Source organism: Protomyctophum parallelum, assembly GCF_964188405.1.
Source record: "Protomyctophum parallelum genome assembly, chromosome: 7".
NCBI classification, from domain to species: domain Eukaryota; kingdom Metazoa; phylum Chordata; class Actinopteri; order Myctophiformes; family Myctophidae; genus Protomyctophum; species Protomyctophum parallelum.
In genome coordinates this window covers 42529859-42545241 of record NC_139705.1, presented here as the reverse complement: position 1 = coordinate 42545241, position 15383 = coordinate 42529859, and the positions used below count along the sequence as shown (strand labels likewise).

The window sequence follows — 15383 nt, the reverse complement described above, 5'->3', positions numbered from 1 at the left end:
CATTGTTTAAAAAAGAGCAGATTACAAGCTCACAATGTGCCACACAATGATGTAATTTGAGTTTGTGGAAATGTTGAAATGCTGAGATTTTGAACCCTGATAATATGATAATATGCTTTAAGATTATTACAAAAAAAAAAAAATAATCCTAATTGTCATAAGCGTTCATGAGAAATAGATTATTTATTAGAGGTGATATTAAAATATTTTGTAATAGTCAGTTGTGCATTTTGTGTTGCAATATGTTCAATCTAATTGAATTCTACTTTTAATATTTATATTTATCATTTAGACTTCGGGTTCCTGAGAAGGCCCTGATCCCTTTAACCCGGGCAGATGAGAGCAAACTGAGCAGCCTGCTGAAGAGACCTTACATCAGCAACCATCCAGCCTGGCAGAGAGAGGTGGGCAATTATCCCAAAATACATCCAAACCCACATTTAGAACCAATAGCCAGCTTAATCTTGCTCATCTTGAAGCCTGTTCTTTAAGGGAAATTGAGTCCCTATTCATTACAATGGAGGGGGTGGAGCGGAGTGGTGCACTTCGTCGTCCACTCTGTTGTTGTGATCGCCACTTTGGAATATTTTTCAACACTACGACAAGCGATTACATCGCTTTAAAGTGGATTTTCATGACAAGCAGCTCAGCAGTCGGTGCAGTGGCTGTTCAAAGGTAACTTAAAACATTGGCAGTGAAGCTTGAAACACGGTCGTATAATCCCGGCAAAAAACTGTAAGGCAGTGAGGCAGTGACGCGAGGTGGAACCTCCCTAATTTAACCACTTAAATCCTGTATTATACTATGTGTGTATATGTATATATATATATCCCAAAATGTCACATTATGACGCATTGTGAGCTTGTAGATCTGCTATTTTCATTAGATTTCTTTGTTTAAATCACTCTTTAATCTGAAGATTAATAAACATTTTAATAATCGTGATAGTGATTTGAAATCATATCGTCCAGCCCTAGGTGAGACACACTATGTGACTAGTGTCACATAGTCATAATTATTACATAATCACCTGATCGCAATTATTTTGAGGTACAGTATTCGCAATAATTTGCATAATCATTTCAATTGTTTCCATCTGTATTGTTTTCATCTGTATGAAAACAGCTGGATGAAATTAACGGAAAAGTCATATCATTATTTCCTCATTGTTGTCCACACTCTTTTAACCACTTTCAACTATTTTAGGGCTATTTAGATTTTCTAAAATAGACGATCTACAAGCTCACTACGCGAGCTTGCAGATCTGCTATTTTCACTTTGACCAAGTTTAAACTTTTTGACCATAGGACTTTATTTTTTTTTTTTTTTATTATTATTGGAACTGGTCATTGTCAAGTCATTTCTTTGTATAATTCAGTTATTAAAAGCTAAAGGCAAACAGAAATGTAATTTAAATTCATGGTCCGATGTTCAACGCCAGAAACACAATTAAATCGTAATCTCAATTAGTAGGGATGAGTTCAAGTTCAAGTTTATTAGAAAACATAATTGCATAACAGTATGAATTATGATGTTTCCTACAATTCAGTTCAAGAGGAACTCAATTAAAGGACCTATAACATAAAATTCAACTTTTTCAATTTCTTTTGTGTTTTTGGGGCTCCCATATGTGTTTTCTATCCCCACAAATAAACAATTTTGAACAATCAGGCCTTCATGTCATAATGGAAATTGCTCTCAGGAACAGCTCGACTGATTTTGGCCTCATGTCACCCTACTTTGTATAATTCCTCCTCTTCTTCAGTCTTGAGTTCCAAATTTGCATTTCCACTTTGTTTACAATGTCCACCATTGTTGATTTTCCAAGCTGGCATGGAATGGAAAAAAGCCTGGTTTTATCTAGCATCAGTATTATAATGACTCAAATATTAAATAATCTGCATATCAGCACCCCCACCACCTCAGGACATTGTGGTACTGCAGCTAAAACTGCTTTCAAAGTCCAGAAAGAAATGACAAGGCCTGGTTATGTCAGAGTGGTGATTGAGGCTCAAACCATTAGAAATAACTTTGAGGGACATAGACCATATGATTATTAAATATTAAAAGCAGTTTTAAAATGCATGTTATTTGCGCTTTAAAAAACAAATCATCGACCATCAAAACACAACAACAATAAAAAGGTTTCTATTACTTCTGGTGAAGCTTGAATGCTCTTGGGAGGAACGACGTCTGGTGCCTTTGCGGTTGTGTGAGTGTCCTCCCATTCCTTTGATTGTAGCGACTTGCATTTTGTAGACAAGGCTCTGGATCATTGGACTTGATCATTGGAGATGCAACATCTCAATTTCAAGGGGGACCCATAAAACCTGAACATGATACATAGAAATACACAGATAATATACAGATACAGTCATACATATATGCACAGATAGCTTGCTCACCATCTTCCACCCACCCCACCAACCACCACATCATCACCTGCCTGTTAAACAAGCCAGGGCAAATATATAAATCAGTGTATATGTCACTACTGGTACTTGGTCAGTTTAGAATCATAAACAAGTTGAACCAAGATGTGAATGTAGGCAAGTCCTAAAGCGACTGAAGGATGAAATAGATCTAAGAGATAGAGGAAGATTATTCCAATCAGATGTAGCTTTGAAGCACCTTATTTATAGGACATGAACTAAAATGTCATGATGGTGACGACAACAACTGGCATGATGATGGAAGGTGATGAGCGTGGGACATGCTGCCATGTTGCTCGGACCACACTGAGAAATGGGCAGTAGAGAGCTAGAGACAACCGTGGGCATGAAAAGCCCTGCCATAGCGTGTCATTTTAAAAGCCCTGAGACGATGGCGTGTATCATTGAAAAGCCCTGCAATGGCATGCGTCATTGAAAAGCTCTGCGATGGCATGCGTCATTGAAAAGCCCTACAATGGCGTGTTTTTTAAAAGCCCTCCGATGGCGTGTAATTCTTTCTAATAGTCGAACCTCTTGCACCAGAAGCTGTGACACGCAAAATTGTGAAACCATAGCTCTCTGTGTCTCCTGAGAGTTTTTAACCATACAGATGTGTTACAGGTGTGACACACCACTGAGGAATGTGTGTGTGTGTGTGTGTGTGTGTGTGTGTGTGTGTGTGTGTGTGTGTGTGTGTGTGTGTGTGTGTGTGTGTGTGTGTGTGTGTGAAGGCTCTTAGCTCCCTGGTATTTAGGATACAAACAGAGATGCAAGCAGTTCATGTTGTGAAATAGCTGCTGTAGATAAGAAAACACCTGGCTCTGCGTGGCTGTCACGTGCGCGTCGTCTGTCTGATGCATCTCTGGAGACTAATAGTGCATGTTTGCTCATGTTGTAGATGGAACTGATGCAGGAGGACAAAGTCAAGGCTGAGATCCAGTCCCTTACGGCCATAGCCCCTGATTTCCTCACCAGTGTCTACCTGCCCAACAAGCTGCGTTATGGAGGCTGGCTTTGAGTGCAAGGCTGCCACCTTGTGGAGTCATGTTCCTGACATGTTCCTATTGTTGAATTATTTTCCCCCATTTATTCATTTGTATGTAAAAATATTGAAAAATGGCCATACATGTTTGAATCATTTCTAAAATAGCCGATCTACGAGTTCACTATACTTTTGGTTTACGTTACGTTTTGTTATTGTGATAAGCCTGCCTGATTTGTTGTTGTTGTATTTAGGTTTATTTAAATATATTTGTTGATGTTTATGCATAATTTATGTGGTTATTGTTTTAGGGTTGTTCTATTAAATGATTTCTCATGTTCCTGACATGTCAGTTCTCATGTTTAGTTCCATTCCAGATTATTTAATATTTTTTTAACCCAATATCAATAATCCTATTTTAACATCAAAAATCATTTGAAGTTATTACTTCTGTGTCATAGCTAATATGCTTTTCTGAAAGGTTTTAAGGATGGTGGTTCTCAAAAATAGCAGATACTGTATATATTCTGAAAAATCGTGAATATTGTCTCCCTGGCACAAAACATGGAGGATCTGTGACCAACTACATATCATATCATCACAACATCATCATTACCCGGAAGTTATGCAGGAATGTTTAGTGAGTGGCAAAAACAGTCCATACATCCAAACAGAAGAGTTGTATTTGATTGCATTAAACAACGTTAAACGACATTAAACTGACATTGTCACTCACTTTGATACTCAATGTTCCATTCACTTTATGCATGTGCATACCCTCTATCGACACATTTTGGACTTGTTAATGTTGATGTATCGAGCTCTAGGGACTACAACAAGCGGTGCGTATAGCCAAAGCCAAGCACATCATCAAGGACAAGCACCACCCAAGTCACAAACTGTTAAGGGGGCCTATACCGCAATGTCAAGAGCAGCACCACCCGGCCAAGGAAAAGTTTCCACGCCGTCAGATTGCTGAAACATGGCATGAGTCTGTCATCCGATTCGGAACAGATCAACAGATGTCATCAGATCAGGCCTCTGAGCAAGCCCCCTAGCACCTTGAATAATGTCAATGCACAGTACACAGTGGCTGCTATATGCTCATTGCTCACCCACCTTATACCGGTATATTATCTCAGGTAATGTAAATTCGTTTTTTGGTTGCACAGTTTGTAGCAAAAGCTTGTAAATAAGATGAGAGACCTTTTGGTTGTACTTTTGTGGTTTGTGGAAAAAGCTTGTAAAAACCTAAGAACCACCTGTACTTTAAAGCACACAATACAACCTTTTTTCTTTTTCCTGTATACCTTGACAGACAATGGGAACTATGCACAAAAATGTTTTTACCTGTAAAACTGTGATGTGACAATAAATAATTATGATTCTGGTTCTGCTATTTTTTCAGGCCAAGGGACAGCCAAAGGTGAGAGAGATGAGATGAAGCAGGGACCCCACTACATTATATGTGTTCCATATTTTTTTAAGGCTTCACTACAACTTGATAAGAGACTGTCCCCTTTTGTTTTTATTTAGTTATTTAGTAGGCCTAGGGTATAAATTATGCTTCCAATTGAAAACTTATAGCTTATGTTTGCCGAAAGCAGCCAATCAACAAGCTCTCAACGCTCTCAACCCTTATGATAGGGCACCATGTAGGGCACTGAATGATGATGTGTCATTGTTACTGTACACAGATGAGACTACTTGCGTGGCTCCTATGGGCGTGGCAAGCTTGTGCCGCACATGTATCTAGAACTTAGACTATACTCAGAGCCATATATTTTTTTATTTTGCATGGGCTAGGCACAGAGTTACATCGGGGGTTGCCCTATGGGGTTGCCTGGCAATCAAATATCCAATCACAGGCACAGCACGAGCCGACCTTCCCCCCACCCCCGGGCTATGGGCTCTAAACGTGAAACACGCTTCTGTTTAATACGTCATCATCTGCGTCACAACACACCCAGCGCTAGCCATACACCGGCGGCAGACCGACTGTCTGACTCCCATCTGGAAGAAATTTAGTCATTCATTCACTGATCAACATCATCACTGAAGACTCAACGATCAATACCTCGGCACAGGCCAGAATAATTTGGTGGAAAACAGGTCAGCTACTACATTATTTGAGTGTTCTGAGAAGGGATATTATCAGCTATAATATCAGTATATCCGTGGTGAGCTTGCTAACACACACAAGTCCGCTATCTAAACCTATATCATGACTTTGGGTTTATTATGAAGTCATGAAGATGTTTCTGTTAATCCCTCGCCTCACCTAAAGTGTTCATTCTGATCTAAAACTGGGTTTGATTATGATTAATGAATTAAGGTTTTGTTTGATTTCTAACTTTCGAGATTGTATTCATCTAGGTAAATCCTGCTGAGTTGATTTTCTTTTTTTCAAGGAGTCCTGTCCAGGATAGCAGCAATACATCAGTTACAGAACATAATGACATTTATTAATAATCTTTTATTAATAACACGTTTATTTTAGTGCTGTTTAAGGTTTACTTTATATGAGGTATGCCTATGTAGGCATATGAAAAATGGGTCCAAAACATTTAAGTATATTGTAGTGCTGGGCTGGCAGGGTGGGGCAATATTATAAATATTATATCATGATATGAGACTATAGACACCATCTGGGATTTTGCATAATGTAATATCTTCACTCTTCTTATGGCAAAAATGTCGTCTACCTGGTTTTAATCACAAGCTATTCTTGCAAAAACAAATTTAGAAAATATGTTGCCGTCACAATATTGATATCAAGGTATTTGGTCAAAAATGTGATATTTGATACAGCCCAGCAGTAGTATATTGACGATCCATTGATGGCACGGCATGTGTGAGTAGTACCATTTATAGCTGTCAGCTGAGTCTCAGCTCAGCTGACTACAGACTGTGACCTTTCTCTTTCTCCCGCCAGGGACAAGAGTAAGGCGTCACTGGAGGTCATCAGTTTGGCCATTTTCTTTAGTTTCTAGTTTTTAGAAAGTCACTTACCGGTATTAGTACTTAAGCTTGATAGGTGTGTGTGTGTGTGTGTGTGTGTGTGTGTGTGTGTGTGTGTGTGTGTGTGTGCGTGTGCGTTTGCGTGTGTGCGTGTGCGTGTGCGTGTGTGTGTGTCGGTGGGTTAAAGATGTTATACCTTAATGTATCTGTTCTGTTTCAATAGAAACCAGATGGTTTTGCTTCTTCTTTGTCTTATGAAGTATGGTGGGGTCTGTTTTCCATCTCTTTAGTTGCATGACAGCCCCTCAAGTGGCCTTCCCTATTTCCACTTGTCAAGGACAGCTGACTACACTACAGACACACTCCCTCGGGGAGGCTGCTTTGAACATTTCTCTCTGGTTTCAGTATCCTAGTACAGTACTGTATGTTAGTTCAGTATACTGTACATGCCATACGTTAGTTCTGTATATTACTCGGTCATGTTTCGCCAGGTGATGTTCTGCTGTACAGTCAAAGTGGAGTGGGGCGTGTTCAGGTAACAGATCAGTTTACAATGGGAGCCAGGTGTTTTGTACAAATTAGCTGTATTAATTGTGTCATAATCGAGTTTTAGTTTTTGGTTAAACTGTCTCTGTTGCTAATTCTATATTGATGATATTTACCTACTTATGTTTGATTAACTGGATAACCGAAACTGATAACATTTATTTTGAGGCTTTGTGTTTCTTTTAGATCAGCTTAATTTTTGAACAATATCCTTGTCATTTCATATTCTGTAATTTAACGTTGTGTGATAGCCAGCTGTTGCCACAATGACCCCTTTTCCACCAGTTGGTTCCCAATGGGAACCGGTTCAGTTCTTTTTGTTTTTTAGTCCATGAGCCACAGCTCCAAAATTGGTGGGCAAACTATACCCTATATTAAATTGTTTATAGGATCAATACAAGTAAATTAATACATGATAACCCTTCCACAGTAGTACCGTTTTCATATTTTTGATTATTTTGCATATTTTCCTACATAATGCCTCATTTGCATATTTAAAAATGTAAAATTTGTAATATAATAAATCATTGCCTTCGTGTAAGTACTCAGTTGGGGAAGTTTCATGGTGATAACAATCTAATATAGGTATGGTTTTGCCTACTCAATTCATAATTAACGTTCCAATTTTGGAGCTCTGGCTCATGGACTAAAAACCAAAAAGAACTGAACCGGTTCACATTGGGAACCAACTGGTGGAAAAGGGGCCAATGTAGCCAGGAGAAAACAACAAACCCTCCATTGGTTTCATTTTTAATTATAAATCATTGCAGTATATCTATGGCAGATATGCAGATGTGGGACCTGAAACAAATTTTCTTTTAATATACATCGATGGGTAATTGTTGTCAAACTAATCATAGTTGTCATAAAGATGTTTTAACTTCAGTCTGGGACATGAGTCAGTAGACGAGACTCTTTAAATTGCACTGCACATACACCCAGGTTTGTCCTATCATTCAATCATTGTGTAACCCTTTACTGGTTGCATCTGAGATGTTTTTGATGAGAAATATCTACTGTCTACTGAGTATGAACCAGGGACCACCACCCTGACTGAGAATCAACCTGGGGACCACCACCCTGACTGAGAATCAACCTGGGGACCATTGTTGTGTTGGGAGGGGGGATATGGTCGTGGTGTGGGGGAAAGAAATTAACCTTCCATATTAAACTCATGTTGCTGTTCATTGTAACTTTTTCTATGACTCAGTAAGCAGAGACTTGCGATTCATTATGGGCACATTTTCTTATAATGGTGACTCAACCAGGCAATCCGGTACGGTTTCGCTTGAGATTCTAACTCACTTTTCTGTGGAAGTTCTTGACATCCGTCTTCCCAGTAACTGACAACATCGATGCGTCATCATTGTCACCAGATTATTTACTGCATTGTTTCTCAACTTGTGGTCAATACAATAAATTCAAATACGAATCTTCACTTTCCTACATTACTAAATGCATGGTCAGGGTCAGGGACCACATGCAACACCTTCACGGACCACCAGTGGTCCACGGACCACCTGTTGAAAACCCATGGTCTACTGGATGAAAACAATATAATATATCTCCACAAGTTGTCGACTACTGGCCTTCAAAGACTCTGCACTCATAAACAGTTTATCCGCTCATCAGGTTTCGTTGTCAGTCCACTCCAAGCAAGCACATGTCACCTGAAATATAATTCTCAACCCATCCTAAATTAACTCTCCTCTTCTTCTCCTGTAGATCCAGAGCAATGGAAACGGTTATTCGCCGGTGTCCTTTCCTGACATTGGTTCCCAGTGCATTCCTGCAGCTGGCTGGGAAGTCATCGTTGCTGGGATGTGCCCAGAAGTGCCCTGTGATGATGGACTTGGCCTCCAGACCTCTGGCCAGAGCTCTCTCATCTTCAGCCTCTGTGTCCAGAGATCCTCCCAGAGATGAAGGTCAGATGAAAGGAGGGTATTTAGTACCTAATAATTGCAAATGTTCATTGTTCACCTATATTGGCATGCCCAAAACAGATAGTCAGATGTAATAGGTTAGTGTAGTGGTTAACATGATTATATTGTAATTAAAGTGTAGTATCAAACTTGGTTATGGTGTACATACTTTTACTATTGTGTTTATACCCATGTTTAATAGATCCAAAATGTCCGGCCCATTTGCCCCGTGGCCACCCCTTGCCCACTGTGGGCCAAAAGCCAGGCTCCAAATGCCCGTTTCTGGCTGCTGAGATGATGCAGAGCAACACTTGCAGTGTAGTGAGCAGCCAAGAGCTGCAGGAGGACAACCAGAACGCTGTCTGCACAAGTAAGCCACACGCACACATCTAATGCACAACTCAGTATATACACATTTACACTAAAGCAGGGATTTTCAACAGGTGTTATTATTTAAACATATTTTAATACATCTAACAAAGACATTTTATTTATATTTTAAAACATTTTCTCATGGACCACCTGCAAGCCTATTATGCCATGGACCACCTGTTAAGAAACAGTGGTATGATGTATATATTGCATAGCATTAGCAAGTGTTATGAAAGCGCTAAGCTTAGCCCATATACCCTCCCAACAGAACAGTGGTCCCTAGCTTGATTCTTAGTCAATCAGTTGAAAACCCCTGTGTTAAAAAACCTTGAACAATTGCTATTGCAATTTATTTTGGGTCACCCCCTTTTTTCTTTTTTTGCTTAGCCTTAGATTGACTGGCCTTCAGTGGCCTATAAGTGTACTAGTTGACCGACGCTGATCAACCGCCTCTTGCGACTCCGTTACCACAGGACAATCAGTGGGGTTCATATTGAGAGCTGCCAATGGACAACATTCTTTATTATTTTTCTGTTTGTCTTTAATGTCATAAAATAGAATATATAGTATAGGGCATATGCTCCTTTTTTCCGTCTATACAAAATCTCTTTCGTCTCCAAAAATAGCACATAAGCTACAATGCCAAACCTCTCAATTGTTTCCCCGAAATAGGGATGCCAGGTTTCATGTGGTTACAACCCCAAACAGCATCCATCTCCTGAGTAAATGCAGAAAGTAATTTCCACAACCTTTCCCCCTTTGTTTTATAACAGAGAAAACAGAGGTGGAATCGTCGGTAATGGAGCTGATCGAAGCAGACAAGGTCAACATCAGGACACAGCAAAACCTGCTCAAGCCGGCAGCTCCCAAAGTTTCTCATTCGCTGCTGGACAACCTGCCTCATGGTGAGAACAGAATGCTAACCATAGATCATTGCTATTCATGATGAGCAATAAATCCTCTCTGGAAAAGCAACACATGGATATGATGGATGCAGTTATTTTAACAGTCAGCCCACGCCTACAGTCAGCTCAAGCCTCTGGCGCTGTGATACATTGTACGTTTGTAGAACTGAAAAACACCAGTAGGACCACAGCTATCGATTATTTCATCATTCAATCAATGCTTTTTCAGTTAATTGAACAAACGATAACCCATTTTGGGCGGGAACCCCTTTTGGTGTTGTAGGTCTGCTATTTTTTTTTTATTGTACAAATGTGGTGCAAATCTTTGAATATATATTCTTTCAAAGTGAATGTTTTTAACTTGGTCTAAAATGGGATAAAGCAAGCATCTGTCTCTCCCTGTGTGCGGAGCAGAAGCGGCTGCCTTCCAGTACGACAGGTTCTTTGAGAGGAAGCTCGACGGCAAGAAGAAGGATCACACGTACAGGGTGTTTAAAACGGTCAACAGGCGCGCCGCGTCGTTCCCCATGGCAGACGACTACTCCCAGTCGCTCCACGCCAAGCGGGACGTGTCCGTGTGGTGCAGCAACGACTACCTGGGCATGAGCCGTCACGCCAGAGTCACCGACAAGATCATGTGAGTGTTTTTTAATAATATGTACAGTAAATCATCCTGTGTTAATTTAACTCAGAGATAAGGGTCTCACACTGTTAAACTATTCTCAATGTTTGTAAGCACTCCACGCAGCCAAAATATAGATTAATAATTTAATCTAATTTAATTTAATATAATTTTGGATATTTTAGATACATTTTTCAGAAAACCCTCATGATTTAGAACAGAGATTTAGAACAGTGGTTCTCAAAAATAGCAGATGTACAAGCTCACAAAAATCTGAAATCTGAAAAAGTGTTTTATTTTTACACAAATCTTCTCTCTGGGGGTCCTTGGCACGAAAGCGTTCATTGGTTTAGAAGGCATTTGTAGAATTGGCTTTAATACAGTAGGTTAAACGTGGCCACTAATACTATGTACTGTACTGTATGTAGTCACCGTTTTTGGTAATTTCTCATAGGTTTTAATGTAAAATGGCATGGTTTAAAGGCGGACAGTGTAAACATGGAGGATCTTACTGTGTGTACACCTGCTGAATATTCTATCCTTTACTTTGTTTTCTTCTTCAAGGGACACGGTACAAAAGCACGGGGCTGGTGCAGGAGGAACGCGCAACATCTCGGGGACAAGCAAGTTCCACGTGGACCTGGAATATGAGCTCGCAGACTTGCACAGCAAAGATGCAGCTCTGCTCTTCACTTCCTGCTTTGTGGCCAACGATTCCACATTGTTCACTCTGGCTAAGATGCTTCCAGGTAGGAGATTTATTATTAATAACTAATAATAATGAATACTAATAATAATTGTTGTTGTTGTTGTTGTTGTTGTTGTTGCACACCTTTATTTGCATACCGTCGCTGCCAGGTGGAAACCTTGTATCTCTAAAACTGTTACTTTTCAGGAAATGGAAAAAAGAAGCAATGTAATTAGTTATTATTTAGTCACACTACTTTTCATTGGTGAAATATTTATAAAACCCACAGACAGACTTTACCACGTTACTTTTGCACGACACTGTCATACAGCAAATGCAAAATCATAAAAAGATGAAATATGCCTACTGTATGGCTTCTGTCTGACAGCGACAGCATTCATTTATAGTGTGTTTTCTCAACTGAACTGCTTCATCAACAATTTCTCCGATTGCTCTCAGGATAAACATTTTGTCTGTGTTATGCGTCTTTCTTTCTCTGCCAGGTTGTGAAGTCTACTCTGACGCGGGGAACCATGCTTCCATGATACAGGGTATAAGAAACAGCGGAGTCAAGAAGTTCATCTTCCGTCACAATGACGTTGGTCACCTTCGAGAGCTGCTGGAGAAATCGGACCCCTCCACTCCAAAGATTGTGGCCTTTGAGACAGTGCATTCAATGGATGGTAAGTCTCCCAAACGTGTTGTTGAAATGAATCTTTCTGTCATACATGTAGGTCTCTTTCCCATATCGTATAGGTAATTCATGAGTATTATCCATTATCTATGACTATTAGCATTTTATATCCTCACTTAATCAGACTTGTGAAATACTCACATCTGAAGGCACTAATACACTTATTAATTTACGGTAACCAATATATACTATAGTTGACCAGGGTTCCCCAGGGGTAAATGGCGCTTTACATAGATTACAGTGTGTTGACACTGTGCTCTTGCCTTGTAGGAGCTGTGTGCCCTCTGGAGGAGATGTGTGACCTCGCCCATGAGTTTGGTGCCATCACCTTTGTGGATGAGGTGCATGCTGTGGGTCTGTATGGGCCCAGTGGAGGAGGGATTGGAGACAGGGATGGAGTCATGCACAAGATGGACATCATCTCTGGAACACTCGGTATGTTGGATTCAACAACATTCGTTGTTCCCAAACATGGGAGCGTTCCCAAACATGGGGTTGGGTCACAGAAGTGTAATTTCTGGATTTCTAGTAAATATCCCGTTGTTGTGTGAGGGGCGCTCTTATCATTATACATCATCACATTCCGTGCTCAGCCAATGAAATCATCACATTCCGTGGTACATACACACACACAAAGCTGGGAACCTCTCAAAACGATAATAATTACTTTTCAAATAATTTTCCAAAAGTTTCAAATAATGAAAAATGGACACCAAATTAATAGGAGATTGGAATTAAATACTGACGTGAGTGTTAAGGGTTTGATATAGTTCCTTGTGTGTGGAGTCGCAAACCGAAAATAGCAGATCTACAAGCTCACAACAAGTCACACTGCGATGCCTTGTAAGCTTGTAGATCTGCTATTTTCGGTGTGCAACACCGGCCTGCAATTATGTAAAAAAAATCTGTCTTTAAGATCATTAATGTTAAAAAAAAATGTAAATGACTGTGTGATGCATTCTTAATGAATATATATGATTGTGGGGTCGTCCTTGTTCTAAACATCCTAGTCGTCCAGGGCTAACACACACACACACACACACTCCTAACACTCAGACTTGTCTTGTCTTCTCTTCCAGGGAAGGCATTTGGCTGCGTGGGCGGCTACATCGCCAGCACCGGCAGCCTAGTGGACGCGGTGCGCTCCTATGCGGCGGGTTTCATCTTCACCACCTCGCTGCCCCCCATGCTGCTGGCCGGGGCCAGAGAGTCCGTCCGGGTCCTGAAGGGCGAGGAGGGCCGCGCCCTGCGCAGGAAGCACCAGCGCAGCGTCAAGCTGCTCCGACAGATGCTGATGGACTCGGGGCTGCCGGTGGTGCACTGCCCCTCCCACATCATCCCTGTGAGGGTAAGGGAGCACCGGTTTGCGTGTCACTTTGTAATTAAATAAGTATTACTAGGCCTGGACGGCTGGCGTTGCCCTCTGGGCACCTATAGGCTGATAATTCTGCCTGACAGCGTGTTTTGCTAGTTCGACTCCCGATCTACTGTATCTATAAATAGCACTTTCTCAAAGTAAATCCGGGGGGTTGGTCCCCAAGGACAGACCCCTGGGATCCCCTTGAATTCATGGAGATATATTTTAGTTTTTGTCACATTCCTAAGCCAATAATTTGATGACCAATGGAGTCTCCGGTAGGAGACCCTTAGTACTAGACTCCACTAAGTGATTATACATATTTTCTAAATCCTTTCAAAGTCAAAGTGCATGGTAGGTAATAGGTATCAAGTGAATAAAGAGCTATTAAAACACCTGTGCATCTGTTTTGACAGGTGGCCGACGCAGAGAAGAACACAGAGATCTGTGACATCATGATGTCCCGTCACAACATCTATGTCCAAGCCATCAACTACCCCACGGTGGCCAAGGGAGAGGAGCTGCTCCGTATCGCCCCCACGCCACACCACACTCCTCAGATGATGCACTACTTTGTCGGTAAGTAATGAACGAATGATGAGTTTATTTGTGTAGTGTTGTTTCCAAATAACATAAAAAAATGCTTTTCAAGACAAAGAAAAAAAACACGAATAGATAAAACAGCAAAGTAAAATCTGAAGATAAAATAGATGAAAACTGAGTGCAAAATACACTAAGAAAAGGACTTGACAAACCATTTTTAGAAGATTGAATAGATGACACTGATTTTGCTAGCTTCTCAGGTAGGGCCTACTTGAAATTAGTTTTCCAACTCCAGAAATGTATTGTAGTATACTGCAGCATAACTAGGTATGCTTCTGCTTCAAAGATTCAGATTATAGCGGAGTATATAGCTGCAGCAAGGTTTATGTAATTTGTATTGATGGATTTTCATCCATGGTGTCATAATCCCAGTGTTGGAAAAGCTATTCTGAAAAGTCCTTTACTTTGGAAATAGCTACGCTGCTGCTAAACTGATCTTCTTAGAAAGCCACAACATCATACTGCAGCATATAAATGAAGTTTAGGAGACTTGTTCGAGTCCTCATTTGCATCCATATTCTTCCACGTCTCCACAGAGCGACTGGTAAAGACCTGGACAGAGGTTGGTATGGACCTGAGGCCTCATTCGTCGGGAGAATGCAACTTCTGCCAGCAGCCTCTCCACTTTGAGCTGATGAGCGAGAGGGAGATGTCATACTTCAGAGGACTGAGTCACACTACGTCGGGGACAGCTTAATGTCAAACTTTAAACAGCAGGCCCAAGCTACATCATGTCTTTCAACATATTTATTTTATTATTATTGTACATGTATAAGTCCTATCAATATGCATTCATTATTATGAATCACCAATAAATGTCTGGGGAAGGTGTCTATTAGGTCCAGTGGCTATGCATGTTTTCACCACCATGCTGGTCATATCATGGTCAGTATGATGGTCAGTTTGTAAATCTGCTATTGTTGTATATTTGGTATACATAAATCAGTGTTAATTCTGGAGTCCCAGTGCTCTCCTCCACAGATTTCCTTAGCTCAAGCATGAGGTTTTGGAGCAGTAACTTTTATAGTTTTTCACTCAACCGACAGTATCAGGTGGTTGACTAAAAACTGGAAAGCCGTAAACTTCACAAAAACATTGGCTAAATGACCTTGCCTCAGAAGATTATATGACAGGATAGCAGGTGAAGGAAACAGAATTCCTTTCCAACCATTTACAAAGTGCTGTACAGGTCCAGTGGTTTTTCATAATAAAGTCCATAATTTATTTGGCATTTGAGCCACATACCACCATTTGATGGGATGTTTAACAATAATTTAACTTCACAATGTAATGGTCCAT

General features: G+C 40.5%; 2 protein-coding genes across 3 annotated transcripts in view; both read left to right on the top strand.

Annotated features, from left to right (window-relative positions):
* spo11 (SPO11 initiator of meiotic double stranded breaks) overlaps positions 1-3450 on the top strand; it is a gene marked incomplete at both ends in the record, with an annotated part of 16214 nt that extends 12764 nt beyond the window's left edge. The window contains 2 exons of the mRNA XM_083769850.1: positions 293-404; positions 3331-3450. Coding sequence (XP_083625976.1) covers positions 293-404; positions 3331-3450 — 232 coding nt within the window. The remainder of the gene's footprint in view (positions 1-292; positions 405-3330) is intronic.
* Positions 3451-5387: 1937 nt separating this feature from the next.
* Positions 5388-14926, top strand: LOC310861257 (5-aminolevulinate synthase, non-specific, mitochondrial-like). 2 transcript variants are annotated; one of them, XM_083768654.1, is made up of 11 exons: positions 5388-5526; positions 8647-8846; positions 9046-9213; positions 9989-10120; positions 10535-10757; positions 11307-11491; positions 11934-12113; positions 12395-12559; positions 13204-13472; positions 13898-14060; positions 14621-14926. In XM_083768654.1, exons 2-11 carry the CDS (start codon positions 8657-8659, stop codon positions 14779-14781), a joined length of 1836 nt encoding a protein of 611 aa, XP_083624780.1. In that variant the 5' UTR covers positions 5388-5526; positions 8647-8656; the 3' UTR covers positions 14782-14926. The 2 variants fall into 2 exon arrangements, with proteins under 2 accessions (XP_083624780.1, XP_083624779.1); XM_083768653.1 differs by lacking the exon at positions 5388-5526 and adding an exon at positions 6796-6910.
* Positions 14927-15383: the final 457 nt, after the last annotated feature.

Bases quoted from the DNA above. Each gene is read 5' to 3' on its own strand.
- LOC310861257 (XM_083768653.1), top strand. From the start codon at position 6,822: ATGCCATACGTTAGTTCTGTATATTACTCGGTCATGTTTCGCCAGGTG. The intron at 11,492-11,933 runs GTAGGAGATTTA...TTTCTCTGCCAG, and splicing joins TCTGGCTAAGATGCTTCCAG to GTTGTGAAGTCTACTCTGAC. The intron at 12,114-12,394 runs GTAAGTCTCCCA...CTTGCCTTGTAG, and splicing joins GACAGTGCATTCAATGGATG to GAGCTGTGTGCCCTCTGGAG.